The sequence below is a fragment of the Lepus europaeus genome, chromosome X (genome assembly GCF_033115175.1).
Source record: "Lepus europaeus isolate LE1 chromosome X, mLepTim1.pri, whole genome shotgun sequence".
NCBI lineage: Eukaryota > Metazoa > Chordata > Mammalia > Lagomorpha > Leporidae > Lepus > Lepus europaeus.
In genome coordinates this window covers 129,508,310-129,534,368 of record NC_084850.1, presented here as the reverse complement: position 1 = coordinate 129,534,368, position 26,059 = coordinate 129,508,310, and the positions used below count along the sequence as shown (strand labels likewise).

Here is a 26,059-nt window from a genome sequence, read left to right as displayed (position 1 = left end):
GCAGGTGACGGCTCTAGTAGTTGGATCCCTGCCAACCACGTGGGCGACCGGATTGTATTACGTGACCTTTTAAAGCCAAGTGAGTGGCAGAATCACTTACAAAGACTGGACCGTCTATCTTTCGGCCCCGACTAGGCTGCTAATCTTCATCATCTCGTGTGCAGAGCCATGGCTGCAGTCACAGCACCAGCGGGACCAGCCACACGGCAGGACCCGCCTGAAGGCTACCACAGTTCGTCTGCGCAGAATCCAACCAGAAGGCTGGAGGCGGGGGACCCACTTTCCCACGCAGGCGCCCTCAGATCGTCGACCCCTCCCTCGCCCGCCGCCCGGAGACGCCAGGAAGCCGCGACTCCGCCCCCCGTGGCGCCGACACACATTGGGTGGTCGCAGGCCTCTCAAGTGGGCGGAACACAGCCTGGGAGCCGTCCTGGTTGGCCCGCGGCCCGGCGCGGCGCATGACGTCATTCCGACGCCACGTCGCGTTGCGTTTAAGGCGTGGCTTCTGGGGCGCCTGAAGGAGACTTGGGGTCGGCTGAGCAGTTTCCCTCGGGCGGTTTGGGAGTCTCCGTTGTCGCAGCTTCTTGCGCTCCATGAGGAAGATGCTGGCCGCTGTCTCCCGCGTGTTGTCTGGCGCTGCCCAGAAGCCGGTGAGGCGGCCCGAGCCAGCGGCCTGGACGGATCGGGATGGAGCGCGAACGGGGCCGAGGCGGTGCCGGAGGCGGCCAAAGGGCGGGCCGAGCCTCGGGGCTCGCGGTTAGACGCGCTGCTGCTTGGGACCGGGCGCGGAGCAAAAGATGCGGCGGGGAGCCGGGGCCGGGGGAGCCGCGGGCTTTTGCTTTGCCCCCACGCCGTGCATTCTGCGTCTAGTCTCGGGGGGAACGGCGCTGGGCGGCGACTGGGGAGGGGGGCAACCCCTGCCGGGTCCGCGTGGAGATCGGTCGTGGCTCTCCGGCTCTCCCCGAGCCCAGCTCCGCGCGGAGCGATTAGGTGTGCTCGAAAAGTGCCCGTTGGTTGCAGGGTATGGAGGGGGTGCCTTAAGCTTGTAAGAGTCTTCACACGATCCCACTCATTTCAGTTCTCCCTAACTTAATGTTTGTCTTGGCTGAGAGGTCCTGTAGTGGGTGTTAGTAAAGAGCATGGAATCCGGAAACGAACTGGCTGGAATTCAAACAGCAGTCCTGTGAGCTTGGGCAAGTTTTGAACGCACCCCCCCCCCCCCCACCTTCCACCCGCCCAGTGTCCTTATCTCTGAAATGTATATGAGGGTACCTACCTCGTGGGGTTGTCTGAGGATTCAACGAGTGACACGTGCGTAAACGTTTCCGAATAGCACCTGGCACATAGTGGGTACTCTTGTGTTGATGGCCCAGTTGGGTGTACGTTTGTGGGTGTCTGAGGGTTTAGACGTGGTCAGGCTCCCCAGGAACCCACTTCCTCCTCCTTCCTCTCCGACTGAACTTTTCTTGGCAGTCGAAAGCGGTCCAGCGGAACCCACAGGAAACTGCTCTCCCCCTTAAGTGCGGGGGCGTACACACACCCCGTAGGGTAAAGGTAGCTAAAGGGAATCGCACTTAAGCTATTTGCAGCCCCAGCTTTCAGATGCGCCTTTCACCTGAGCTGCTAGCATGTTGACCTTTGGGCACAGAGAGATGGGGTTACTTGGGATAACTGCAGAGCCAAGCGTTGACTTGTCATTCCGGTTCTAGAAATTCCCCAGCTGTGCCTAGTCTGGGCAGAGGTTGTGGAAAGGTAGCGGGTGAACCCCTCTAGGAATCCCATTTACTAAGATTTACAGGAGAATTTGATTGATCAGAACTGTATTGACCTTGGAATTGTACTGGGATTGACCTGATGGCGAAGCACAGAGGGCATTCCTTTTTTCTGCCCACACGCAGGCTCCAGCCACCATTTCTTGAGCTCGCAGTATGTGCTAGGCACTAGTAGATCCTTCCCAGCTTTCTCTCGCTGAATCCCCTAGCATTGGTTTTTAGTTGAAAAGCAGTAGTAGAAACGTGTTTGCAGCATTGTGCAGTGCTGTAGTTATCTGCAGAAGTTAAGTGCCCTTTCCTTTCTGCTTTGAGATTGGACAGAATAGAAGTGAAAAACCAACAGAAACTTTGTTATTGAAGCTTCGCACTTAGTGGAAAGAAACAGTTTCCCAGGAATTACCAAAGTTAAACTTGGGAGGCTTCAAGAATTTGAATGGGGATTGGAAACTAATAGATAAAAAGTTTCAGCTGTCAAACCTTTCTCCCAGAGTTTCTGCCTTTTCTCTAAGTTATCGCTTTTGGTGATGCGCGTTTGTAGAGATGCACCAGTACTCAGGGGCTCAGAAACACCCTTAAATCTTTACTATTAGACACTCAGGCTTATTCTTTTCCCCTACCTTCCAGTAGGGAAAAAAAAAATTGAGCTCCAGCGGTCAGGTCACCCTAAAGTACCCAGGCAGCTTCCCACTTGGGGCAAACTCTACAGGTAGTTTTCTGTGTGACTCTACGTGTCACGTGCTAGTCACCTAGGAGGCGTTTCTGAAACTTCTGCAGATGGTAAGGACCAGATGTTTCACCTGTATCTTCTTAAAGGATAGACTGATAACCAATGTGGCAGGGCTTACAAATTTTATTTGAAAGGCAGAGAGGGACTGAGAGAGATCTTCTGTTTGCTCATTCAGTATCTACAATGGCTGGAGCTGAGCCAGCGGGAGCGGGAGCCAGCATCTTGGTCTAGGTCTCTCATGTGGTTGGCAGGGACCCAATAGTTGAGCCATGACTGCTGCTTCCCAGAGTACCTGTAGCAGGAAGCTGGACTTGGGAGTGGAGCTGGGTCTTGAACCCGGGTACAGTGGGATTCAAGTGTCCCAACCAGCATCCTAACTGCTAAGCTAAATGCCCAGCCCCTGAGAATAACAATATTTTGTGATTTTTTTTTCATACTTATGGATGTCTTTTTATTTAAATATAAATAACAAAATAATCAAGGTTTTTACTTTCTTATATGTAAAAATATTTTTTGCAAATAAGCCTTTCAAAAATCCTGACAATAATCAACTGCGACTAACCTAATTAGGCAAATTGAGTACGAGAGTTGCACCATCTGTGTGATACTCAGGGAGGGAGGGGATGGAGAAAGGTTAAGTGGTTCGTTTGATGGATGGTTGTGACACTTTATCTAAATTGTGCCCTATCTTGCCTTCCAGAACTCTGTTTTTTCCCTTTTCATTTTTTTCCCCTTTTTCCTCCTCCTCTTAAAACCAGGGATGTATGGTGATTTATCTCAGGCTTGTCGATTGTCATTGTGTCATATGTTTGGCAGGAAACTTTGAATGAATTACAAGATTTAGATTTATTTTTGAATTAAATTGATAGTTTTCAAAATTCTTATAGAAGACTGAATTGCATTTAAAATCATAATCTTTGTCTTAGTGTTTTTATTTGTTGCTACTTTTTTTTTATTTGAAAGGCAGAGAGAGAGAACTGCTAAGTCACTCCTCAAATGGCCACAACAGCCAGGGCTGGGCTGAGCTGAAACCAGAGCTGGGAACTCTATCCAGGTCTCCCACGTGGGTAGCAGGTTTCCTGAGCACTTGGGCCATCTTCCGTTGCCTTCCCAGGTTTATTAGCAGGGCGCTGGATCAGCCAGGACGCAAACTGGCATTCTGAAACAAGTGTCAGCCTGACACTGCCACAGCACTGGCCTCAATGACATGAGATACTTTTTTTTTTAAGAGTTATTTATTTATTTGAAAGAGTTGGGGAGAGAGAATCTTATATCTGCTGGTTCACTCCCCAGATGGCTTCAACAGCCGGGGCTGGACCAGGCTGAAGCCAGGAGCCAGGACCTTCTTCCAGGTCTCCCACTTGGGTTGTGGGGGCCCAGGCACTTAGACCATCTTCCACTGCTTTCCCCAGGTCATTAGCAGGGAGCTGGATCAAAAGTGAAGCAGCCGGCACATGAACTGGTGCCCATATGGGATGCCAGCATCACAGTGGCGGCTTAGCCCACTACACAACAAGACTAGCACCCTTGGAGATCTTTACTCCTAGTATTCTTTTGGCTTTGTAAAGAATAGGTAAGATTTCTATTTGCCATTGGTGGAATCTGGAATTTTTGAAATCTTTTTCCCTTGTTTTTTACTTGAATGCTTCCAATGTATTTAGGATCTTAAAAAGTTTTTATCTGGGGGCCGGCACTGTGGCATAGTGGGTAAAACCACCTGCAGTGCCGGCATCCCATATGGGCGCTGGTTCAAGTCCCAGCTGCTCCACTTCCAATCCAGCTTTCTGCTGTGGCCTGGGAAAGCAGTGGAAGATGGCCCAACTCCTTGGGCCCCTGCACCCGTGAGGGAGACCCAGAAGAAGCTCCTGGCTTCAGATGGGCTCAGCTCTGGCCATTGTGGCCGTTTGAGGAATGAACCAACAGATGTACGATCTCTCTCTCTGCCTCTCTGTAACTCTGCCTTTCAAATAAATAAATTTTTTAAAAAGTTTTTATTTGCCAAAGTATGAATGGCTCATGGTTTCAAAGTTTGACAGCTCTCCAGAGAACATCAATGGTAACCTTTTCAGCAATCTCTGTTAAAAGTTACAGTACTTGTGCTTCTGATAGGACTTTTAGCTTTCTTGACTTTGCTGCTTCTTCCCGCTGTATCAGTGGTTCTTAGTTTTTTGAGGTTCATAATAATGCAACAAGCAGAGAAAGGAAGTAGCTGTCAATCAGAACCTTGGCCCTTCCTGCACGTCAGTATAAGCACTTATTCTTCATTCTTCATTGTTTTTACTTTAGAATTGAGAAGCTTTTTCTTTGTTGTTATTTCCTGCCTGGTTTGGTCCCTACATTTCCTGCCTGGTTTGGTCCCTACATTTAAATGCTTCCAAAGACTGCAGTTTCTGCAGTTGTATCTAGAAATTTATTTCACAGTATTTCTGGTCCCTCAAATAATTTGTTAGCTGCCAAAAATAACATCATTTCATCATTGCCAAACATAACCTTTTGTTTGCTACCTCACCCCGTCACCTTTGCTTATTCTGAGACACATTAATGGACTTCCTCTAACTTAATTGAAGCAGTGATTCCTGGTACTTTTCCCCTTTGGCCGTGTCAGTGTCTGTTGGTTTTATCAGATAATGGTACAGTAGTCCTCTCTTATTTGTGGTTTCTCTTTCCTTGGTTTGAATTGCCCATGGTTCGAAAGTGATGGAAAATTCCAGAAATAATATTTTAAATTGTATGCCATTCTGAGTCACATGATGAAATTTTGTGCTGTCCAGGTTGAGGTATCAGTGGCATATCCACACTCTATGCGTGACCTGCCTGTTAGTCATTTACTTGCTGTCTCAATCATCAGATGGAGGGTCTCAACATCCAGGGCTTGAACCAGTGTATAGGGTTGGGTTCTGTTCTGTGGTTTCAGTTGTCCACTGAGGGTAAGGGGACATGACTTTATGCGTGTGTTGATGGGTGAAGGAATGAGTAGGTGTTGGCTTTCTGCCTATTGGCTTGGACACTTAACAAGTCAATGTTAATGGACTCTTCTCACCAAAATCAAGTGTAGTGCTAGAAGCAGGCTGGTAAGGCAGTACACTGGTTCACGTGGAACCTGTTTTTGTGGGATCTGATGAGTACACATCAAGAATCTATGAAAAGAAATCACGCTGGTTTACACAGTAGTTTGTGAGCACGTAGCAGAATGTGGATGGAATGCTACTGCAGTAACATTAATGGGTTAAGTTTTTGTGGTCTAACCTGAGCCTTAGCCGCTATCACATAGAATGCTTTTGCTGTGCGTGGGTGTATTCAGTTGTAAGAGTGAAAGGGAGGGGCCTGCACTGTGGTGTAGCGGGTAAACCCACCACCTGCAGCGCCAGCATCCCATATGGGCACCAGATGGAGTCCCAGCTGCTCCACTTCCGATCCAGCTCTCTGCTATGGCCTGAGAAAGCAGTAGAAGATGGCCCAAGTCCTTGAGCCCCTGCACCTGTGTGGGAGACCTGGAAGAAGCTCCTGGCTTAGGATCACCCCAGCTCTGGCTGTTGCAGCCATCTGGGGAGTGAACCAGCAGGCCTGTCCCTCTCCCTCTTTGTCTTTCTCTCTCTCTGTAACTCTGCCCTCAAATACATACATTAAAAAAATGTGTCATTGTAAAAATTAAAAGAAAAATAAGGAAGGAAGAGGGAGAGTGGTGGGAATGATAGGGTGGGAAGTATCAATATGCTCTTAAAACTACATATATATATATATGAGGGGCCGGCGCTGTGGCGTAGCGGGTAAAGCCTCCACCTGCAGAGTGCCAGCATCCCATATGTGCGCCAGTTTGAGTCCTGGCTACTCCATTTCCCATCCAGCTCTCTGCTCTGGCCTGGGAAAGCAGTGGAAGATGGCCCAGATCCGTGGGCCCCTGTACCTGTGTGGGAGACCCAGAAGAAGCTCCTGGCTTCGGATAGGCACAGCTCTGGCCATCTGGGGAGTGAACCAGCAGGCCTGTCCCCCCACCCCCACCCCCCACCTCTGTGTAACTCTGCCTTTCAAATAAATCTTAAAGAAAGTAAAAGAGAATCATTTCCCTGAGCTTTTCTCCCCAAGCAGTGACAGCTACCGCAAGATCAGGAAGGAAACACTGTAAGAACAGTGCTGCCTCCTGGGACTTCAGGAGGCTCCTGCTTCAGATCTGGGCTGTAGAAGTTACAGAACGGCCAGCTCGGGTCTGTTGTTTCTCAGTCGGAGAATGCTAAATTTTTTTTATTGTATGTTTCTATCTCATACTTCAATTAGTTCAAAACATTTTTGCTTACAGATCTATTTCATAGAAAAGTGAACTTTGCCCGGAGTGGGAATTGTAAAATTTATTTCTTTATAAGTCAGAGCGAGCTCCTACCCACTGGTTCTCTCGACACATGCCTACGACAGCTGGAACTGGGCCAGGCCAAGGCCAGGAGTCGGGAACTCAGTTGAGGTCTCTGATATGGGTGGGAAGAATCCCAACCACTGGAGCTATCACCTGCTGCTTGCTCCCAGGGTGTGTGTTAGGAAGCTGGAATCGGAAGCAGACCCAGGAATGGAACCCTGGCACTTGGATGTGTGATGCAGGCATCCCAAGCAGCAGCTTAACCCACTAGGCTCTGAAATAGGGATTAAATCATAGTTTAAGTTGAAGTATGATATTGAGAGTAAACTCTGAGCTTGTTCAAATGAACAGTATCCAGTTATGATTAAGAATAGCATAAATCTCATTATCTAGGCTCTTCAGTGTAGCCATTAATTTCATTATGTTCTCAGAATTTCTTTTTAAAACACACATATTTATTTGAATCTTCCATTTGCTGGTTCACTCCCCCAGATGCCCGTAACAGCCGGGACTGGGCCAGGAACTCCGTCCGGGTTTCCCACATGGTTGGCAGGGGCCAAGTACTTGGGCCATCTTCTGCTCTCCCAGGCACATTAGGGGGAAGCTGGATTGGAAATAGAGTAGCTGGGACTCAAACCAACGTTCCTATGTGGGGTGCTAGTGTTGCAAGCAGAAGCTTAATCTGATGTGCCACAACACCAGCCCGTCTCATGAATTCTTGGAAAACAAAGTGGTAAAGTGAACAGGTTTGGTTTTTGCCACCTTTCTCTTTGCCTTCAGATAGAGGTGGGATTGTGCTTTATTGGCCAGAGTGTGGCTTCATTTTGGAAGGTGAGGAAGATGGCCAACATAGTGAATGGAATGGAAGAGAAGCCATGAATGTGCCGGCGTTTGTTAAAGTTCCATGGGTACAACATAACTGAGTAATAATTCTGACTGTCCAAGATGGCTGACAAACATAACGATGTGTTTGTGTGTTTTCTTTCTTTCAAGGCAAGCAGAGTGCTGGTGGCATCCCGTAATTTTGCAAATGATGCTACCTTCGAAATTAAGGTGAGAGGTGCTTTTATGTTGTGTTCAGAATTTTTCCAAAGGTACACACTGATGTCCAGTTTTTATAACTTTTATATTTAGAATAGACCTTTTGATACTCTTTTCATTTTCTACCAGATGTTTCATAAGTTAGAGTTGTTTACCAGAAGTTCAGTTTGTTATTCTTGGCATGTTGCTGATATGGGTGGGGGAGTTAAGAGGAAGAAAAACGTACTCCAAAGTTTAGCGTGAAACACTTGAATATGACCATTCTTAGATGTTCCTTTGAAAGTTTCACCCCATAGCGCAGTTGACTTCTAGGGGTTTTCAGTGAAAATCTACTTAGAACTACTTCCCTCCCCTGAAGCCCCACCCATCCCTTGCACAGAGAGGCGTACAGAGCGAAGGAATCAGGAGCAGTGAGGAAGCGTTTCGGATGCGCTCCTTGGCGGTCTCCCGCGTTTGGTAGCACTTGCGATGGAGTGAGGTCTCAGAATGAGTCAGCAGCGTTAGCTACGTGGTAACCCGAGGATGACTGCCTGCCTGCCTAACTCTATTTCAGAAGTGTGACCTTCACCGGCTGGAAGAGGGCCCTCCTGTCACGACCGTGCTCACCAGGGAGGAGGGGCTCCAGTACTACAGGTCGATGCAGACTGTGCGCCGAATGGAGTTAAAGGCAGACCAGCTGTATAAGCAGAAGATAATCCGTGGTTTCTGTCACTTGTATGATGGTCAGGTGAGTGTAGGTTTGTACTAGAACTGTCTCATTTCGGTAGGTGAGTATGATTCTCGTTTATTGATGTTACCTTGTCGTATGTGTGAAGTACCTGAGGTTCGTCTTTTTAGAATAAAATTAGAATGCCAACAACACCTTCTGTGAAGCTTAGGCTACCAAATTTATTCATTTATAACACTGCTAATTTCCTGTACCTGTTCTTAGAATTTTACTGTTTTAAAACTTTCGGACATTTCAATTCCTGTATTGTGCTCACTTTTGAAAGGGTTATTTGGTTTTGTTTTGGGAGGTTTAGGCCAAGGGTTACAAATTCAGGTGCCCACAGGGGCTAGCCAGGTAGACTAAATCAGTGAAAAAGGCCAGGTGTGCAAAACATGGAGAATGGTGACAGGGACCAGGGATGAGCTGGGGCAGGCATGCCTCACCCACAGGGGACTTGATTTAGCCAGCTGGGGTCATGTGGACCTAATGCTTCCTGTTTGTTTCTCCAGAAGACAGAATGTTACAAAAAAAGTCAAGATTTCTATCAATATTTTAACGTTGACATCACTTCCAGGTTGTTTTTTTTTTGTTGTTGTTTTTTAAATCGCTGTACAGGCTAAAGGAACTTGCACATCTGTTGGCTGCCAGTTTACAGCTGCTTGTTTGAGCCTTCCGTGCCTCTGTGGTGTTGGATAAAAAATAGCCACTTTGTGGTATCAGTGCCAAGTCCTAGCATACATGTTTCATAGCAGTCTGGGAAACCTCTTTATCCAGAATCGTATAGCCTCACGTTCTTCTCCTCCTCTAACGCAGGAAGCTTGCTGTGTGGGCCTGGAGGCCGGCATAAATCCCACGGACCACCTCATCACGGCCTATCGGGCTCACGGCTTTACCTTCACTCGGGGCCTTTCTGTCCGCGAGATTCTCGCAGAGCTCACAGGTTTGCTCTCGAGCCACAGGAAGGGGACGGGAGCGGGTTCAGTGTTCAAACGTCTGCCCTTAAGATGCTAGCGCTGTTAGGAGCGAGTTTAGAAATACTCCTTCCTCAGGTGCTACTCTGGTACCTCTGTTGGGCCCTGGAGTGAACTCGCCATTCTGGGAAGTCCTCCAGCTTCTCGGGGGAAAGTTTCAGAGGTTAGTGCTGTGACGGCAGAACAGGTTTAGTCACTCAAGCATGCCAACAGATATCTAGCAACAATGGCCTTGAACCCAGCCTGATGTGCTGTGTAGTCTCGGCATCCTCCCAGCACTCCCTCTTTGTCCCTCACAACTCTTGAATTGTTAAGTTTACCAGTGCAGAAGTCAAAAGATGCTTGTCACCCTAAAAAAAAGTCCAGGACACCTGACTAGCATGTAAAGGCAGTTAAGTGATTAGAGATCAGGAAAGATGGAGAGCTTCCTTCTAATGGATGTGGAGAGGGGCGCCGTGGCATAGCAGGTAAAGCTGCCACTGCCTGCAGTGCTGGCATCCCGTATGGGCGCTGGTTCGAGTCCCGGCTGCTCCACTTCCGATCCAGCTCTCTGCTGTGGCCCGGGAAAGCAGTAGATGGCCCAAGTCCTTGGGCCCCCGCACCCACATAGGAGACCCGGAAGAAGCTCCTGGCTTTGGACTGGCGCAGCTCCAGCCGTTGCAGCCAGTTGGGGCATGAACCAGCAGATGGAAGCCCTCTCTCTCTCTGCCTCTCCTCTCTGTGTAACTCTTTCAAATAAACAGATATTTTTTAAAAAAAAAAAAAGATTTAAAAAATAAAGGATATGGAGACAAGGGGGAACACATTTGCCAAGAGAGACAGGTGCCCAGATAGCCGAATTGGTGTGTGAGTTCTAACGACTGGGACTCGGAGTGAGAACTGGGGGTGTGGCTTTGTCTGCCCTGTGTAGTTGCTGCTTCACGCAGGTGTCTGCTGTGATTGCAGGGCGAAGAGGAGGCTGTGCTAAGGGGAAAGGAGGCTCAATGCACATGTATGCCAAGAACTTCTACGGGGGCAACGGCATCGTCGGCGCTCAGGTAGGCGAGGACCAATTCCCTCAAGGCTTTCTGTACTGTGGGGGTTGGTTTGCTTTTAAATATCCATTGCTTCATACCCTGCTGTTGGAGCAATTAGTAGATTTGGAAGGCAGTTTAAATAATTTGCTTTTGGAAGTTAGGTTTCATAAGCAAGCAAGAAGCCCCAGCAGTGGATATTTATGTCTCAGTACATCACTTCATAGCATCAACTTCGCCCTACCTCTCCCTGCTGCTAGGCAGTGCTCACACTCGTGTCAAAGCAGAAGAGGCCTGGTGCTAACCCAAGGCCAGCACCTGCCTTCGGAGAGTCTGCTTAGTCATCGGTGAATGAGGAAGAACTAGCAACAATAAGATTATACTTAGATTGTTTGCTTTACTTTGAAATACATTGATATTAGAAAGTGCTTTATTAAAAAAAAAAAAAAAAAAAAACCTAGGTTTGTGTTTTTTTTTTTTTTTTTACTCCCTAGGAATTAGTCGTATCTTGGGAGAACGTAGTATGTATTCACTCACTTAATGGGCTTGTTGGAAGTATTGGGAGTGGGGAGAGCAGAGGTTGTTTGGAGTAGGGAGAGCTGGTAGTGGTGGGGTGATTTTTGTCTCAGATTCTGGGCAGGAGTTAAAATTCCGAGCATTCGCATCTCCCCTCATGGATTTCTGTGGTCCCTTTCTTGGTTGTCCTCGATGTTAGGTGCCCCTGGGAGCTGGGATTGCCCTGGCCTGTAAGTATAACGGAAAAGATGAGGTCTGTTTGACTTTGTATGGTGATGGCGCTGCTAACCAGGTGAGTTACCTACAAAGTGTCAGATAGTCATAGTTGAGTTGATAAAGTACTAGTGTGTGCTTATTATCTAAAACAGCAAATTTTTGTTGTTTTAAACATTTCTAATTCATTGCAAACCAATACTGTACTAGTCAGGCTCATTCTCCGGGAGACTGGGGCCATGTCAAATTCCTCGAATGGGGCCTGAGCTCACATCTGTGGCTTCTGGCTTCTGCTGCCCCTGCCCAAGAATTTGCTATTTCATGGCTCTAGATGGTGCGTCTCAGACGCTGGGTTGCTCTGGCTATCCAGTGGGTCTGACCCGATTGACGATAAAGCATAGATGAGGTAGCTGTTCTCTTCGGTGTGCTTTGTGCCCTGGGGGGGGGGGGGGGGGGCTGAAAGAAGTAGGTGATGGTATTTGGCTTGTCACTTCCCACGGTGGCCAGGGTATGATGCCGGCTGCCTCTCCCCCAACACCCACGCCCCTGTCCCTCACTGCTCAGTTTGCCTGTGGCAGAGGAGGCTTTGCATCAGCTACGAAAGTTTTCTAGAAATGTCAAATCAGCAGCTGTTACAGAACGGATAATGAAGTCTAGAGAAGTAAGCAAAATGAAACCGTCTGAACCTGTTACAAATATTTCCAGGGTCAGATATTCGAAGCTTACAATATGGCAGCTTTGTGGAAGTTACCTTGCATTTTCATCTGTGAGAATAACCGCTACGGAATGGGAACATCGGTTGAGAGGGCCGCAGCCAGCACCGATTACTACAAGAGAGGCGACTTTATTCCTGGACTGAGGGTAGGGGCATGCACTGCCAGGGCCATACCCTCTCGGCTAGATGCCTGGGCATGCGCTTGTTGGCAATCTTAAGAAAATGAAACTCTTCAATTTTCCTGTGTGTGAACAGGTTGTGTCAAAACAAGCTGGTTCTGGGGCTGGCACCGTGGCTTAACAGGCTAATCCTCCGCCTTGGGCGCTGGCACACTGGGTTCTAGCCTCGGTCGGGGTGCCGGATTCTATCCCGGTTGCCCCTCTTCCAGGCCAGCTCTCTGCTGTGGCCCGGGAGTGCAGTGGAGGATGGCCCAAGTGCTTGGGCCCTGCACCCGCATAGGAGAAGCTCCTGGCTTCAGATCAGCGAGATGCACCGGCCGCAGTGGCCATTGGAGGGTGAACCAACGGCAAAAAGGAAGACCTTTCTCTCTCTCTCTCTATCCACTCTGTTAAAAAAAAAAGCCAGTTCTGGCCAGCTGTGTTCATGCTCTGCCCTTTTGCCGTTGCTGAACAGGTAGATGGAATGGATATCCTGTGTGTCCGAGAGGCAACAAAGTTTGCAGCTGCCTACTGTAGATCCGGGAAGGTAAGATTCTCTTCTTAGGGCCCGGGCCTAATGCATTCTGATGACATGCTCATTCATGAAAGAAGGCTTCGCACTTGTCCAGCGTTGCTAACTGGGGGTAGCTGCTATTGAGGTGCAGGGAGAAGCAGAGTCCGTGCGGGTGCCAGGGCCCCTCTAGGAGTAGCTCGGTCTTCCTTTTCCCTTTGGGGGTGGGCATTCTCTAGCGCTTGCTCATCTCCACTACTCAGAAGCCCTTTCGGTGAGCAGACTGGAGAGCTCCACAACGCCCAGCATAGAACTTGGGTTATACACAGGGATGTCATAGCGTGGCTACGTACAAACGGAATAGTACGGGGCAGGTACAGAAGCCTAGTCTTCTGTTTCACCAGTGAGACTGGCCTACAGAGCTTTCGCTGCCGGGGGTGGTCAGTCATCGTTCTCCCTACATTGGGGGTTCCATGGCACAGAATGCATGCCTGAGGTTCTCATGTGAATCGAGTAATGTCAGCCACGAGATGAGAGAGGGAATGAGCAGGACGCCTGGCTGGCTGTGACGGGCCGTGTGTCCGCAGCAGGAGCCTGAGGCTGAGAAGCAGGCCCTATGTGCTGGGCCTTGCTGCCACCTCCCAATTGCTGTGAAGAATGTGCGGGTTGAAACACGGTTGGTGGCTTACCGTAGGTGTTGACTTTCCCAACACAACCGAGGCCTGATCTTGGAATTAGGGAAGGGTCTGGAAACCCCCTTAGCACCAGCCCAACCCCACCATTGTTTCAAAATGGCTACAGGAAGACATGATAGAACAAGTACCAATAAGGGTTGATGTATGTTTTAATGTCACTGTCTCAACCATTTTTGCAGATGAAGAAACTGAGGCGCAGGACTACTGTATCTTAAGAGCCAGGATTGGAACCTAAGCACTTGGACTCAGAGCCCGTTCCTCCTCCGCCCCTTGGAGTGCAGAGCTTTTGGGACGTGGGCTAGTATAGCATGAGTAGGCCCCAGTAGCCAGCCAACTGGCAAGACCCCTCCCCACAGCACATCATGGGCTTAGGTAGTCCAGGTGGTCAGTGCCTGCCAACTTTGGGGTGAAGCAGGATGGCTGCCAGCCCCCGCGAGGTTGATGCCTGTTGGCAGAGTGCTTGGCGTTTCTACTGAACGTGAGCATACAGGCACTAGAAATGGGAAGAGGGCAAAAATCAGTCTCCTGCCAACTGAGATGCTGGAAAGGCCTCCGTGTGGGACCCGGGACCGTTGGCAAGCTGTTCTAACTGCTTCTGGGTTCTGTTGTAGGGCCCCATCCTGATGGAGCTGCAGACTTACCGTTACCATGGACACAGTATGAGTGATCCTGGAGTCAGGTACGCTCATGCTGCTACTCCAAGAAAAAGTGAACTAGATCAGCACTTGCTTTTAAAGCCCCCCAACAGTTTGCTTCGTTCATCACGTTGGTCTGTTGGCATCCAGTATAGTCTGAAAGCAGTGCTGCCTAAGAAACTACTCCCAACATAATGTTCTGGATGTTCCTGTGCTAGAGAGTAGGTGACAGGGTGAAGCAAGGCGAACTGGCACAGGGGTGTTCCTCTGTTGACATAGGTCAAGAACCTAGGTGACACTGGGAAGGTCCGAGTTACACTTGGCCCTTTCTTCAGCTATAGCAGAGTCTAGGTGACAACTGTAGTCAAGCAAACAAGCCTTACTTGTGAGTGTGTCAGCGATGTGGAGGAGGGCTATGTGACCACATCTCCGAGTGCGAAGTAGGCTGGCCCTGCTCCTTGGCAGTGGAAAAGCAGGTCTGTCTTGCCTATCGGATACCTCGGTCCATGACTGTCACCACTCACAGACCATCTCCACGGCCCCTATCAACTTGTGTATAGCCTTCCATGCAGCTCAGATGCTAGCATGCTGGAGAAGCCGTGTGAGTTGCCAGTGTGGGGTTTCCTGTAAGAGATAGAAGCAGCTCTTGAAAGTAAAATGCTGCCATCCCCTTGGCGACAGTTCATGGAGGTATGCAAGTAGGTACTTGGTGGTACAAAGATAAACCCGCAATTCCCTCTCCATGGACTGCTGGAAGTCTGCTCCTTCGTTCAGAGTCACTCTGTATGTCACTTCTCCCCCAGACCGAGTCTCACCTGCCACTGCGTTTCCTTCCCGCTAGCTACCGCACCCGAGAAGAGATTCAGGAAGTGAGAAGTAAGAGCGATCCCATCATGCTTCTCAAGGATAGGATGGTGAACAGCAACCTTGCCAGTGTGGAAGAATTAAAGGTACAGGCATGGTGGTATTTAAAAGGGGGCTCTCCATTCCTCCCCGGCCCCTCAATGTTGCAGGACTCCAGCGGGCCCCTAAGCTGCTGTTGGAATCTCACCTTTAGGAAATCGACGTGGAAGTGAGGAAGGAGATTGAGGATGCTGCCCAGTTTGCCACGGCGGACCCGGAGCCCCCGCTGGAGGAACTCGGCCACCACATCTACAGCAGCAACCCTCCTTTTGAAGTTCGCGGTGCCAATCAGTGGATCAAGTTTAAGTCAGTCAGTTAACGAGAGACCACAGCAACTGCACAGAACCCCGTTCCCAGCTGTCAGTAAGACTAAAGGGCATGGAGGGGAAAGGGAGAGTACTTGCATGCAGTTTGTACATTGTTCCCTTACGAGATGAAATAGGAATGTTAAGTAGTTAGTGTGAAGATAGGGCAGTCTAGAGATTAACCTTTCCCTAAATTTTAGTTTTGTACTTTGAACAACTTGGAAGAGCCACTCCTTGTATGCTACCATTTGAAGGCTAAGAGCTCATTGCCTGCCCTGAGGGGCCAGTGCTGCGTTCCCCTCGTGACCTGGCCCTAAGGAGAGTATTACAGCCGGCAGGAAGACAATTCTAATTATTTCAAAAGCCAAGTGATGAACTTTATTCCCATTCATACATTCTTAATAGTTATGGACGTAGTACCCTAGTTACTATGTAAAATCCAGAGCAGCCCTTGTGCTTGGCAACCAGTGGTGGAGGGAGCCCCCTCCCACCCCCGGAGGCTGTCAAAATGGAGGTGCATCAATCTTAAAAACGGGTTTACACAACAACATTTGAGGGCCGTTTTTACAACAGCATTGCTGTGTAAACGGACCAGAATTGTGGGGACAGTCAGAGGCACTTTCACAACAACGGTGGATGGAGGGGATTTGCTCACTCTGTCGCCGTCAGCCTACTTGCTGGCCGCCGAGGACTGCTGAGGCCGTCTTCTGTACTGGGAGACGGCGTTCCAGAGCCTGCAGAGCAGCCCGCCGCTAGGAAGGCAACGGGAGACGGGTCAGGAGCCTTCTGGCAAAAGGGACTTCAGACAGTTCGTGGAAAAACAATGTGGGTCGGGCTCATGCAGCTGGGAGGCAGCAGATGCTGGCCAGCCCAGCCCCAGCTGTTGTGGGCATCTGACAAGCCAATGACTGCCTTTAGCACTTAAAACCCTGAAAGGCAAAGTTGCAAGAGCTACACCTAGTTCATACCATGCATATGGCTTTCAAGTTTTTTGTACTTTTTTTTTTTTTAAGATGGCAGAGCACAGCTCACTCTCCAAGTGCCTGCAATAGCTGGGGCAGGGGCCCAAGCACGTAAGTCAACATCTGCTGCGTTAACCGGAAGCTGAAGCAGAGCAGCCAGGACTTGAACTGCCCTAGGGATGGCCACATCACCAAGAAGTAGCTTAACCTGCTGCGTGACAGTGCTGGCCCTTACACCATTAATTCCATGTTCCACAGACTCTTTGACAAATAGTCTCTGCATGTTTGCAGGTGGCCCCCGGCGGCAGGAGGGAGATAGCACGGGAGTGCAGGTTAGAGTGTGCTGGCACGAGGCTGAACTGTGTACCTTCCTGCTTCAGGTTCAGCCACAGCTTGACAAACCTGGCAAAATGCCTGACTGGAAGGGGGGGGGGGGGCGGGGAGCTCGTCTTCCGACCAAGCTACAGCAAAGGGAATTAACGTAGAAAGTTATCAGGACGCTTTCTGCTACGTCCAGGTATAGGCAGAGGGAGAAGGTAACGGGTTCTCGCACAGAGCGCTCTGAGGCTCTTACCGTAGGCGCAGATAGCTGAGATCCTCCTTGGTGACATCTTGCGGCACGTCGGAAAGCATATAGCCCTCTTCCACAATCTGAAACGCAGGCGAGGTCGGTAAGGGCAGAGGCGCGCGGCGGCCCCGCGGCAGCAGTAGCTTTCGAGCTGCACATACCTTGGCGATGGCATCTGCGTCCTGCAGGTGCAGCCAGCCCAGGAGCTCCTGATCCGCGCTCTGCCCTGGGGAGGGCCCGGGGCGCTCGCCATTCCCTGTAAGGATTCGGAATTCGTTGCACATGAATGTCTAGTCACAAAACTCCCAAAGTAGCAAGCCGGATGTAATAAACTGTCAGACTGCAGACGTCGTGTCAGAAGGTACTGCGCCGCTCGGGGCAGCAGCCCCGGCCCCTGCTTACTCCCTGGTTTAAAACCAAGGGAGGAGATGGAACATCTTCACGCTCAAACCTATCAGACCTTAAGCATTCCACAGTCCAGGGAAGTAGCTACAACTTAAGTGGCGGGAAAGGCCATATTTGCTGAGGTATAACCTCCAGCGGTATGATACCAGAGATTTCCATTACCCTCAAATGTCCTGTCCAGGACACGTGATTGGGTTTTTGTCCCTGTAGCTTTTGCCTTTCCCAGAATCCAGCCTGTTGAATTGGCCTCTGACTGAACATGCAGCATTGGCAGTTCCTCCACGTGCTTGATCGTAGCAGCATCGTGTAGTGTTCCGGAATATAATGTAAAGTTCTACTTTCACAGAAATATGCCATCCCAAACAGCAGCTACATTTATAACTGTGGGAAGTGACTCACCTGTAGACTTGAATTGTAACTGAAGGTGATACAGCTCTTGAGTTTTCTGTTGAAGAGTCTGCCGTAGAAAATTCTGGTACTCTTTCTCTTTCTGAACTAAGTGTTCCAAAAGTCTGGTTTAAGGGGAGGAAAAACAAACATGACCCAGAGCACCTAACATTATTTCCTTCAAGTCCAGTTTTGTTGAAAATCAGATTTGAACACCAGCAGGGAAGCCATTGTGTTTCTTAGGGTTCTGTGACCAAGTGCCACGCTGGCCACAAAGCCTCCCTGTGTGTCCCTCCCCAGCACACTCTCGGGCTGGAATCGTCACAGGCACGGTGAAGGTGGGGGGCGGGGAGTGAGAGGCGTTGCCTTGCAGAGCTGCTCGGTGAGGAGCTGGCACGGAAGCAGGGAGAGGGCCCTCACCAGACACCCGAAGTGCCAGCACCTTGACCTCCCAGACTCCAGAAGGGGAGACACACGTTCCTGTGCCTTGCTCACCACACCATCGACGGCATTTTGTTAGTGGCAGCCTGGGTGGATTAAGACGGTTTTGTCTCAGGGGCTCGTGAAGCAGAAGCTACCTGGACAGTCGCGAGGCGAGTCTCTGGAGTCTTCCCCCCAAGCCGCAGACGGGCTAAGCCTCGGAGCTAGACCGAGGGCAGCGCTGCCGCTCAGGGGCCGAGCCCTCTTCTGCAAGACCCCGCGCCGGGCTGAGCACTCGGCCTTAAGTCCTTCAAGCTCCACAGCACTCCAGGAAAGCAGCGCCAGGCACAGGGTAGTTAGACGTGTGCCCAGAGCCACCCTGACAGCAGGACCGCCTCATGACACCCACTCTTGCCCATTGTCTCCTGGCGACAAGAGAGGCAGAACTTCTCTCCCTGCTCCTCCCCACCCCCCAAGCCACCTGCAGGCAGGCATGGGGTGGGGCAGGCTGGAGCCCTGTCTAGCCTTCTTGGCTTGTGCCCTATAGACACAAGGTTTGTCTCCAAGTACATGCTCCGTTCTCTGATTTAGAGCCCCAGAACTAAGCTTGAAATGATGGACAGGCCCTGAGAAGTCACCGGCATTGTATAAATGAAGAAAAAGCCAGCCGCTCCTGGGTCATGGGGTAGGGGGAGGCGACCATGTGCCCTGGGAGAAGCCTTTCCCACCCAACCCCGCGGGCCTGCGCGCTCATGCCTGCGCCTGCCTGGTAGACAGGACCCCCCCAGCACTGTCACTGCCCGGCCGCCACACAGCCGCTGCTTAGCCACTCCCTAACCTGGGACTGGAAGACAGCAGTGCGGCTATGAACTGCAGAGAAAGGACCTCTGAGCCCATGTAGGCCATTGTTTGGTGAGTATGAATCTCACCGGGGGAAAGACTTCTAAAGAAATGCTAACTACTGCTAGCAATATGTCATATTTGAAAAATTCAAGATTTTGCTACCCCCACCATTAAGACTACAGCGCTTTTAAAACAGAAATGAATGGATCTGCTAAAGATGACACGTCAGGATTCATGGGGGCACAGTGGGTGGCACCTTATGTCCCCTGCTAAACATCAGTCGGTGAGTGTCACCCCTGACCATACGGCAGTGAAGAGTCACTGCGGCCAAGTCCCAACCTGTGTGCTCCAGCTGTGGATTGCACTGTTTAAGAAGCCACTAGCCAGAATCCTTTCCTGTAAAGTATTCGCTGAGTCCCCGCCCCATCCCAGGGGTAAGACACAAGCGAGCACCAGGGTCCCCCTGGTGGGGAAGGCAGCCCCACTAACTGCTGCCTGCATGCATGAGGATGAAGGCCAACTTCCTCGGGGTCGGGCTGCTGGGATACACATCTGTTGTCAGAAGTGCTACCTGGCCCCTGAACCCCTGAACCCTGTTCCTTCTGTGAGGGCAGAGGACGGATGGCCACTGCTGAGCCTACTGGGCCACACGCCGGGCCAGGGGCCCTGTGTTGGCGAAGGGACGGAAAAAAAGGGCAATACTTCTGCCCTAAATTTAGTAGGCCTTTGTGGCCTGGGGCAGGCACCTTAGCTTGCTGAGCCCTCAGTCACAGGGCAGCCACTCTTCGAGGCTGGCAGTGGAAGCTGCAAACGCGCCCCCATCACTGATGGGCCAGTTGGTTTCCCGCAGGGAGTGGGTCGCAGCCCTGAAAAGCCACGTGACCTCCGTCCCGATCTCCGGCCTACCCACGTTCCGGACAGAAGCCCTCACCTGTTGGTCTCCTGCCTGAGCGTGTCCAGCTGGAGGTTCAGGCGCTGGTGGACCTGGGTGTCCTGGGCAGGCGCCGAGCCGTGTCTGCCCCCTCCAGCTGCACCGTTCACGTCAGGACATGCGGGGGGGCAGGCGCCTTCCATCCCATCCATGTCCTTGTCTAGTCCTGTCTCGGAGGCTGGCTCAAAGTGGGCTCGGAGCTCTGGGAAGTCACAGAAGTAACTGGTCATCAAAGTAACTCTGCAAGACGTGGGGGCTCGGGCCCGCCAACTCAGCTGCTGCGAGGTGGGCCTGGCCCACGCAACACCAGCAGGAGACCTCAAAGGCCAGAGGAGTTAAGGGTTCTCTGCAGTAGAAAGACGATTGCCTCCATTTACAGATGAAGGAAGTTAGCCAAGGATAGCTAGCTTCATACAGGCACCACCAGGCCCCACCCAAGGCCGTGTGTGTTTCCTACACAAAGTAGCTGCTCGGAGCAGGAGAGCACCGAGGGCCTGGGCAGCCGACAGCGTGCCTTCAGAAGCATGGAGGCGATCAGCCTGGGGCTCAGAGTGGGGGAGCCAAGGGGAGAGGGAGGCCTGCAGGGTGCCTGCCCTTGGCCCCCGTGCGCTCTGGCTCAGACCATGAGCCTAGGTGGTGGGCACTCGCCTGCCTTACGCACCAAAGCAATGCTCTTACCACATCATCTGAGCCCCAGCAGGGGTCTCGGCCAGCGCGCCCTTAATTGCAGGGCAGCGTAAAGCCGGAATGAGGAAGATGGAGCGGCAGCCTGGGACGCAGAGGGGCCTTGGGCTCGGCTCCACAGCCCGCAGCGGACCGGGCCCTGAGCACAACTCTTACCCGGGATGAGAATGGTGACTGCGGCCTGCACGGCCCGGCGAACGATGTTATCCATCGCAAACATCCAGTGGGGCCGAATTAAGTGGTTCCTCAAAATTTTATTTACCTGAAAAGCACAGAAATCCAGATGTCCACTCCGTTGCACATGAGCAATAATGAGCTCTTACTGCTTTTACTCTGCTGCCCCTGACAGGCCCCGCAAGGCAGGCTGGGGGCGCTAGGCCTCACCAGGCCTCTTGGCACTGAAGAAATGCCTCACGCTCTCTAGGGTCATGGGCGGGGGCCGGGCACTTACTGCGTCCTGGAATCCGAACAGCACCAGGTGAATCTGACTGATGGATGAGCTGTCGAAGTCCAGGTCCACCTTTAGCTTGGAAATCGTGGACGCCATCACCCTGTGTTCAGGCGAGTGGATAAAGTCCCTCAGGATCGCGATGATTTGCTTGATGTGGCCAACGGAGAGGTGCAGCTGCTCTGAACTCTGGATGGATGGGGACACACACACACACACACACACAATTTTCATGGAGTCAGAGAAAGGCCCAGAGAAGTTGAAGCCTACTGTGGGGAGCGGGAGTGTTCCTTTGCTAAGGGGCTGTGCAGTCTCCAGGCAAGAAAGGGCCTCTGGCCCCGCACTGTCCCACCCCAGCTTCCCCGGCAGGGATCAGCGCTCGCCACTAAGCCCTCTGGCGGCGGCGCCACCTCCCTGCTTCACTGTCCCACCAGGCCTTGTCAGACCGCCTGGTTCACAGTGGCCCGCCAGCCTCTCCCCCTCCAAGACCTTGCCCGTGCCAAGGAAGGGTGGGTGGCTCAGGGTGCCAGGCCTGTGTCCTAGGTCCAACTCCACCATTTCCATCCACAACCATTCTCTCAGCTTCTGCGGGCACCTCTAGTGTGCCCTGGAGCTGGGCTCAAAACCCATGGAAATGTGAGAGAAACCTCCCCACCCCCACCCCAGGAGCCCCACTGGCATCCTCGGCTTTCTGCTGTTCAGCTTTCCATCCACCAGGGGGCAGCATCAGCCCCCAATGCCAGAAAAAGCACCGCAGTGTTCTGCAAATTCACGTTTCAGCAGAGTAGCTTACCCCCGCCCCTTTGCATTTTCTTTTGTTTTGCTGGGGAGGGGAAGGGAAGGACATCCTTGTACCTATGCCAATGTTCTGCAGTGGCAGGAGCCCTAGTTCCCATTTGGACCTCTTCGGTGACCTGCACAGGGGCAGAGTGGGTGACACCAGCAGGTGCCATCCCCTGGGTCTGTACCTGGGCCACGCACTCCTGCAGGTTGGAAGCCACCTGGTTCTGCTCCTCCCAAAGAATTTTGTACAGAATGGCTCGGCGCTCGCTGTCCTCACGCAGCAGGAAGCAGCCTGGGTCCCTGTCCTCGGGGGACGAGGCGGCGCTCTCGTCTGGAACACTGCAACAGACACATGTGACAAACCCGCTGTACCCCATTAGGAGGCTATGTGGGAGGGGCTGAGAGAGCCATGCCACGCTGCAGACGGTGCTCAAGACCGTGAACGTGCAGGAGGGAGGCCGCTGGGCAGAGAACACCCCCACCACGGCGGGGTGGGCAGAGACAGGGACAGAAGCGAGTGCCGGTTTTGCTCTCGCCCCACCGGCTGCCCTGTTGCCTTGCGCGAAGGAAGCCAAGGCTCTTGGCAGCTGAGCAAGGCCAGCTCCCCCACAGGCCCACAGCAGAGGGACACGGGGCAGCGGGCCGTACCTGAGCAGGCGGCCCAGCTGCTGCTTGGGCACCTTGGGCTTCTCAAAGAACGCGTTGGACTCGGCGTTGGAGTCAGGCGACACGGAGCTGTGCTCGCTGCTGCTGCTGCTGCTGCCCACCGGCTCCCCGGGGCAGGGCAGGGCCAGGACGGAGGTGCCCCAGGAGGGATCTGTGTGGGAGGAGCCGCAAGAGGGGAGGCTCAGACAGGGGCGGGCGGGCCGGCCCCTCTCCCCACACAACTGCTTCTGACCCCAAGAAGAGACACCAGGGGAGAAGGGACCCGCGGCTTCCTTCGCCGAGGCCACTCTCCTGTCATGGGCTGCAGGCGACACTCCCAGCACACCCTTCAGTCGAGGTCCCCGGCAGCCCAGGGTGATGACGCCAGGCGCGTGGGGAAGACACAAGCCCCCAGCCCAGCGCCTCCCGCCCCCTCCCTGTCAGCCTGACAGCGCCCACTGAGAGGCTCTCGGGTCAGACTTTGAGCAGACCCCTCCGCACACTGCCCGCCACACTCCCCAGGCACGGGTCCGGGCGCCCGCGGCCGGGGCCTCACCTGAGGCCCTGCAGGCCCTGCGGCTCCTCTTGCCCTGATGCAGGAAGCCCTCCTGGAGCAGGTCAGCGGCCGTGATCCGCTTGCGGGGGTCGGGCTCAAAACAGGACAAGATGAAGCTCCTGGCTTCTACCGAGAGCCCTTCTGGAATCTCGGGGTGGATCTTAAACATCCCCACCTGGAAGGGAAGAGGCGAGGACTGTGTGAGCGAGGCTGCAGCAGCTCCTACAGCACCCTTCCTAGGAGGGGCTGGCGATGGGGTCCCAGCAGCCCCTGGGACACCAGCTCCATGCTCATGTCCCTTCGTCATGGCAGGTTCCCGCTCCTCCCAGCCCCAGGTGCGGCTGAGCCCCACCGCAGACCCCTCTGACTCCAACTGCAGCCACACGCCGAGGTCTTGAAAGGAGCCGCTCCTGCTACACCTCTTGGAGCCCTGGGGCCCCCCTCCCGGGAGGCAGCCCAAAAGCAATGACTACGGAGAGGCCACAGCTGGGTGCCACCACGTGCGCGGGCCCAGGCGAGACCAGCAGAACTGTGAGAAATAAAAGGGCATTGCTTTACGCCCCTCAAGTTTGGGGGTGCTTTGCTCCCCAGCAGCAGATGGGACCTGGGCCGCAGCTTGGGGCAGGAGATCCCCTATGGTTCAGGTCCCCAGGAGATAGCCCTCTGCGCATTCACAGGCCAGGCCTTCCAGCTTCGGTTCCGAACCATGGACAGAGCCTCAAAGCTAGAACTCAGACAAGGAGCGTGGCCTCCCCAGCCAGACCCGTGCACGCTGCCCCGTGGGGTGCGGCTGGCTGACAACTTCCGCTCCAGCTCCAGCCCTGGGGCCTGCAGGGGACACCTCCCCGTGACATGGAGCAGCCTCGCCATGCTTTCCAAGGGGCCGCTGCTGTGGTGCAACGGGTTAAGCCCTGGCCTGCAATGGCAGCATCCCGTATGGGTGCCAGTTCGAGTCCTGGCTGCTCCACTTCTGATCCAGCTCTCTGCTCTGGCCTGGGAAAGCAGCGGAAGATGGCCCAAGTGCTTGGGCCCCTGCACCTGCGTGGGAGACCCAGAAGAAGCTCCTGGCTCCTGGCTTCAGCCTGGCCCAGCCATGGCTATTGAGGCTATTTGGAGAGTGAACCAGATGATGGAAGGTATCTGTCACTCTGGCTTGCAAAGAAATAAATGAATATCTTTAAAAAGTCAATGCTGGTCTTTATTCCAGGGCCGGTGGTGGGTGCCTAGAGTAAAATCTGCCAGCCCGGAGCTTTGGGCTCCTGTGGGGATCCCCTCTGTGAAGACCCTCATGGACTTGAGGTCTTGCCACAGGACTGCACTCACCCAAGCAGGCCAAGGCCCACACCCCCGCCAGGGAGCTCTTCCGGCCCCAGGGGCTGAGCTGCAAAGCCTGGCCAAGCCGTAGGCTATGCAGCTGCGGGGCGAGGGAATCGCCTTCTCTCTGGGACCCTCACTGCACCAGCAGTGGCCACTGGCCTTGTGCGACTCCACTCTCTTAGGACAAACCAAAATGCTCCAGGGTAGCTGCGTTTACGAACGGGCTCAGGGCTAGACCCCTTTGAACGGAAGTCACACTTGACCTTGGACCCACAGGGCTGTGGCGGCAGCAGCTTTCCTGTGGGGGCACAAGCCAAGCAGGCTCCTTCCCAAGGTCTCAGCTGCCCAGTGGTAGAGGCCCACCCCTGCACCGCACTGCCTGTTCGCTCTGGGAGGGTTGTTCGGAGGGTAAAGGGTCGGTGCTTCACCTGATCCTCAACGTCCTACGTGTCCTTTGAAGTCCCAGACTTTGCACTAGTGTCGCTCACTCACTAGTGTCACTCGGTGTCAGGAGAAACACAAAGGAAAACCAGCACCCTTAATTCGCGCTGCTGCACACAGAGGACGTAGAGCCCCGACTTCCGAGGACTCGCCATTGTCCACTCCCCGACTTCTAGACACAAATCTGTGCACCAGACCAGCTGAGGACGCTCCCAAGGGCCTGGGAACTCTTCCTTTGGTGCGTGACCAACAAGCAACACGGCGCCCCCATCTCCCAGCTTCTACCGGGGGTGCCTCACGCCTAACTTCCTCCTGCCCCGAGAGAGGTGAAAGGCTTATTTTCCCCTTTGGATAAAGCCAACGAGCGACTACAAACGCCCAAATTCCCAGGCGACCTCAAGACGAGCGGGACGGATGGTGCCGCTGCGTCCCGTACCTTGAGGGCTGGTTACTGCTTATCTGGGTTAGTGTGTGTGTGTGTGTGTGTGTAGCAGCCTGGCCTTACAAAAGGGGGAGCTTCCCTTCCGTCTCCGCGCTCCTAGCAGATCGCCCATGAGGTGCCTCCCATCAGCTTGAATGGTCACAGAACAACAAAACCGCATCCCTTCTCTCCTACCTCAAGAGCTTCCGGCATTGAGAGGAGACGTTGCTTTTGATTACACTTCCCCAGTGCCAGCAACCTCAGGGACCCAACGTGGCTTACTTTGAACATTGCTGCCTGCGGCTCGCCGAGCTCGTGGAACGGAGGCCGGCTGGTGGCCATCTCAATGATGGTGCAGCCCAGGGACCAGATATCAGCTGGGGCGCCATACCCACGAAGCCCCTGGTCAATAATCTCGGGTGCCATGTACTGCAGAGTGCCTGTTGGGAAAAGAAGGCAGGCTGTGACGTCGGCACTGCACCGCTTGAAAACCACGCAGACCACTGGCCAACAAATAATACTGCTGTCTCCTTTTAAATCATTCACGGGGGAGAGGGAGAGAGCGGGAGAGAGCGATGTCTTTAATCCACTGTTTCCCCTCCCAAATGTCTGCAATAGCAAGGGCCAGGCTGAGGCCAGGGGCCCAGAATTCAGCTGGGCCTCCATGTGGGTGACAGGGACCCGAGTGCTAGACCAACCGTCTGCCGCCTTCCCAGGATGTGCACTAGCGGGAAGGTGGATCAGAGGTGGAGAAGCCAAGACCCGAACCAGGCCCTGACACAGGATGTGGGCATCCCAAAGCAGCAACTGAACTGCCACACTTAACGCCTGCCCCCACGCCACTCCCTGCCCCGAGACATGCAACCTGCCTTCCCTGAACACCAGTCACATCAACAGAGGGCTGCTTAGCCCCCTCGCGGCACATGTGGGCTTCATTCAATGTGATAAGCACAGGCCGGTTGAGTAGTGCTTGGCCAATCGGCTTGGGTTATAGGTTTGAGAGTTTTTCAGACCTGGCA

General features: G+C 52.9%; 2 protein-coding genes across 2 annotated transcripts in view; one reads left to right on the top strand and one right to left on the bottom strand.

Moving 5' to 3' along the window:
- Positions 1–486: 486 nt before the first annotated feature.
- PDHA1 (pyruvate dehydrogenase E1 subunit alpha 1) lies at positions 487–17,104 on the top strand. The gene is made up of 11 exons (XM_062184509.1): positions 487–650; positions 7,838–7,897; positions 8,439–8,612; positions 9,408–9,534; positions 10,511–10,602; positions 11,294–11,386; positions 12,013–12,168; positions 12,656–12,727; positions 13,998–14,065; positions 14,863–14,971; positions 15,079–17,104. The coding sequence occupies exons 1-11, from the start codon at positions 594–596 to the stop codon at positions 15,241–15,243; spliced, it is 1,173 nt and encodes a 390-aa protein (XP_062040493.1). The 5' UTR covers positions 487–593; the 3' UTR covers positions 15,244–17,104.
- Positions 15,900–26,059, bottom strand: part of MAP3K15 (mitogen-activated protein kinase kinase kinase 15) — a 119,284-nt gene continuing 109,124 nt past the window's right edge. The window contains exons 19-29 of the mRNA XM_062183153.1: positions 25,323–25,480; positions 22,832–23,036; positions 22,309–22,477; positions 21,846–21,999; positions 20,881–21,066; positions 20,586–20,691; positions 19,746–19,947; positions 17,564–17,676; positions 16,921–17,015; positions 16,766–16,842; positions 15,900–15,981 (exon numbers count right to left, since the gene is read on the bottom strand). Of these exons, the coding sequence (XP_062039137.1) occupies positions 15,900–15,981; positions 16,766–16,842; positions 16,921–17,015; positions 17,564–17,676; positions 19,746–19,947; positions 20,586–20,691; positions 20,881–21,066; positions 21,846–21,999; positions 22,309–22,477; positions 22,832–23,036; positions 25,323–25,480 (1,547 nt within the window). The remainder of the gene's footprint in view (positions 15,982–16,765; positions 16,843–16,920; positions 17,016–17,563; positions 17,677–19,745; positions 19,948–20,585; positions 20,692–20,880; positions 21,067–21,845; positions 22,000–22,308; positions 22,478–22,831; positions 23,037–25,322; positions 25,481–26,059) is intronic.

Bases quoted from the DNA above. Each gene is read 5' to 3' on its own strand.
- PDHA1 (XM_062184509.1), top strand. From the start codon at position 594: ATGAGGAAGATGCTGGCCGCTGTCTCCCGCGTGTTGTCTGGCGCTGCC. The intron at 651-7,837 runs GTGAGGCGGCCC...CTTTCTTTCAAG, and splicing joins CTGGCGCTGCCCAGAAGCCG to GCAAGCAGAGTGCTGGTGGC. The intron at 14,972-15,078 runs GTACAGGCATGG...TCTCACCTTTAG, and splicing joins CCAGTGTGGAAGAATTAAAG to GAAATCGACGTGGAAGTGAG.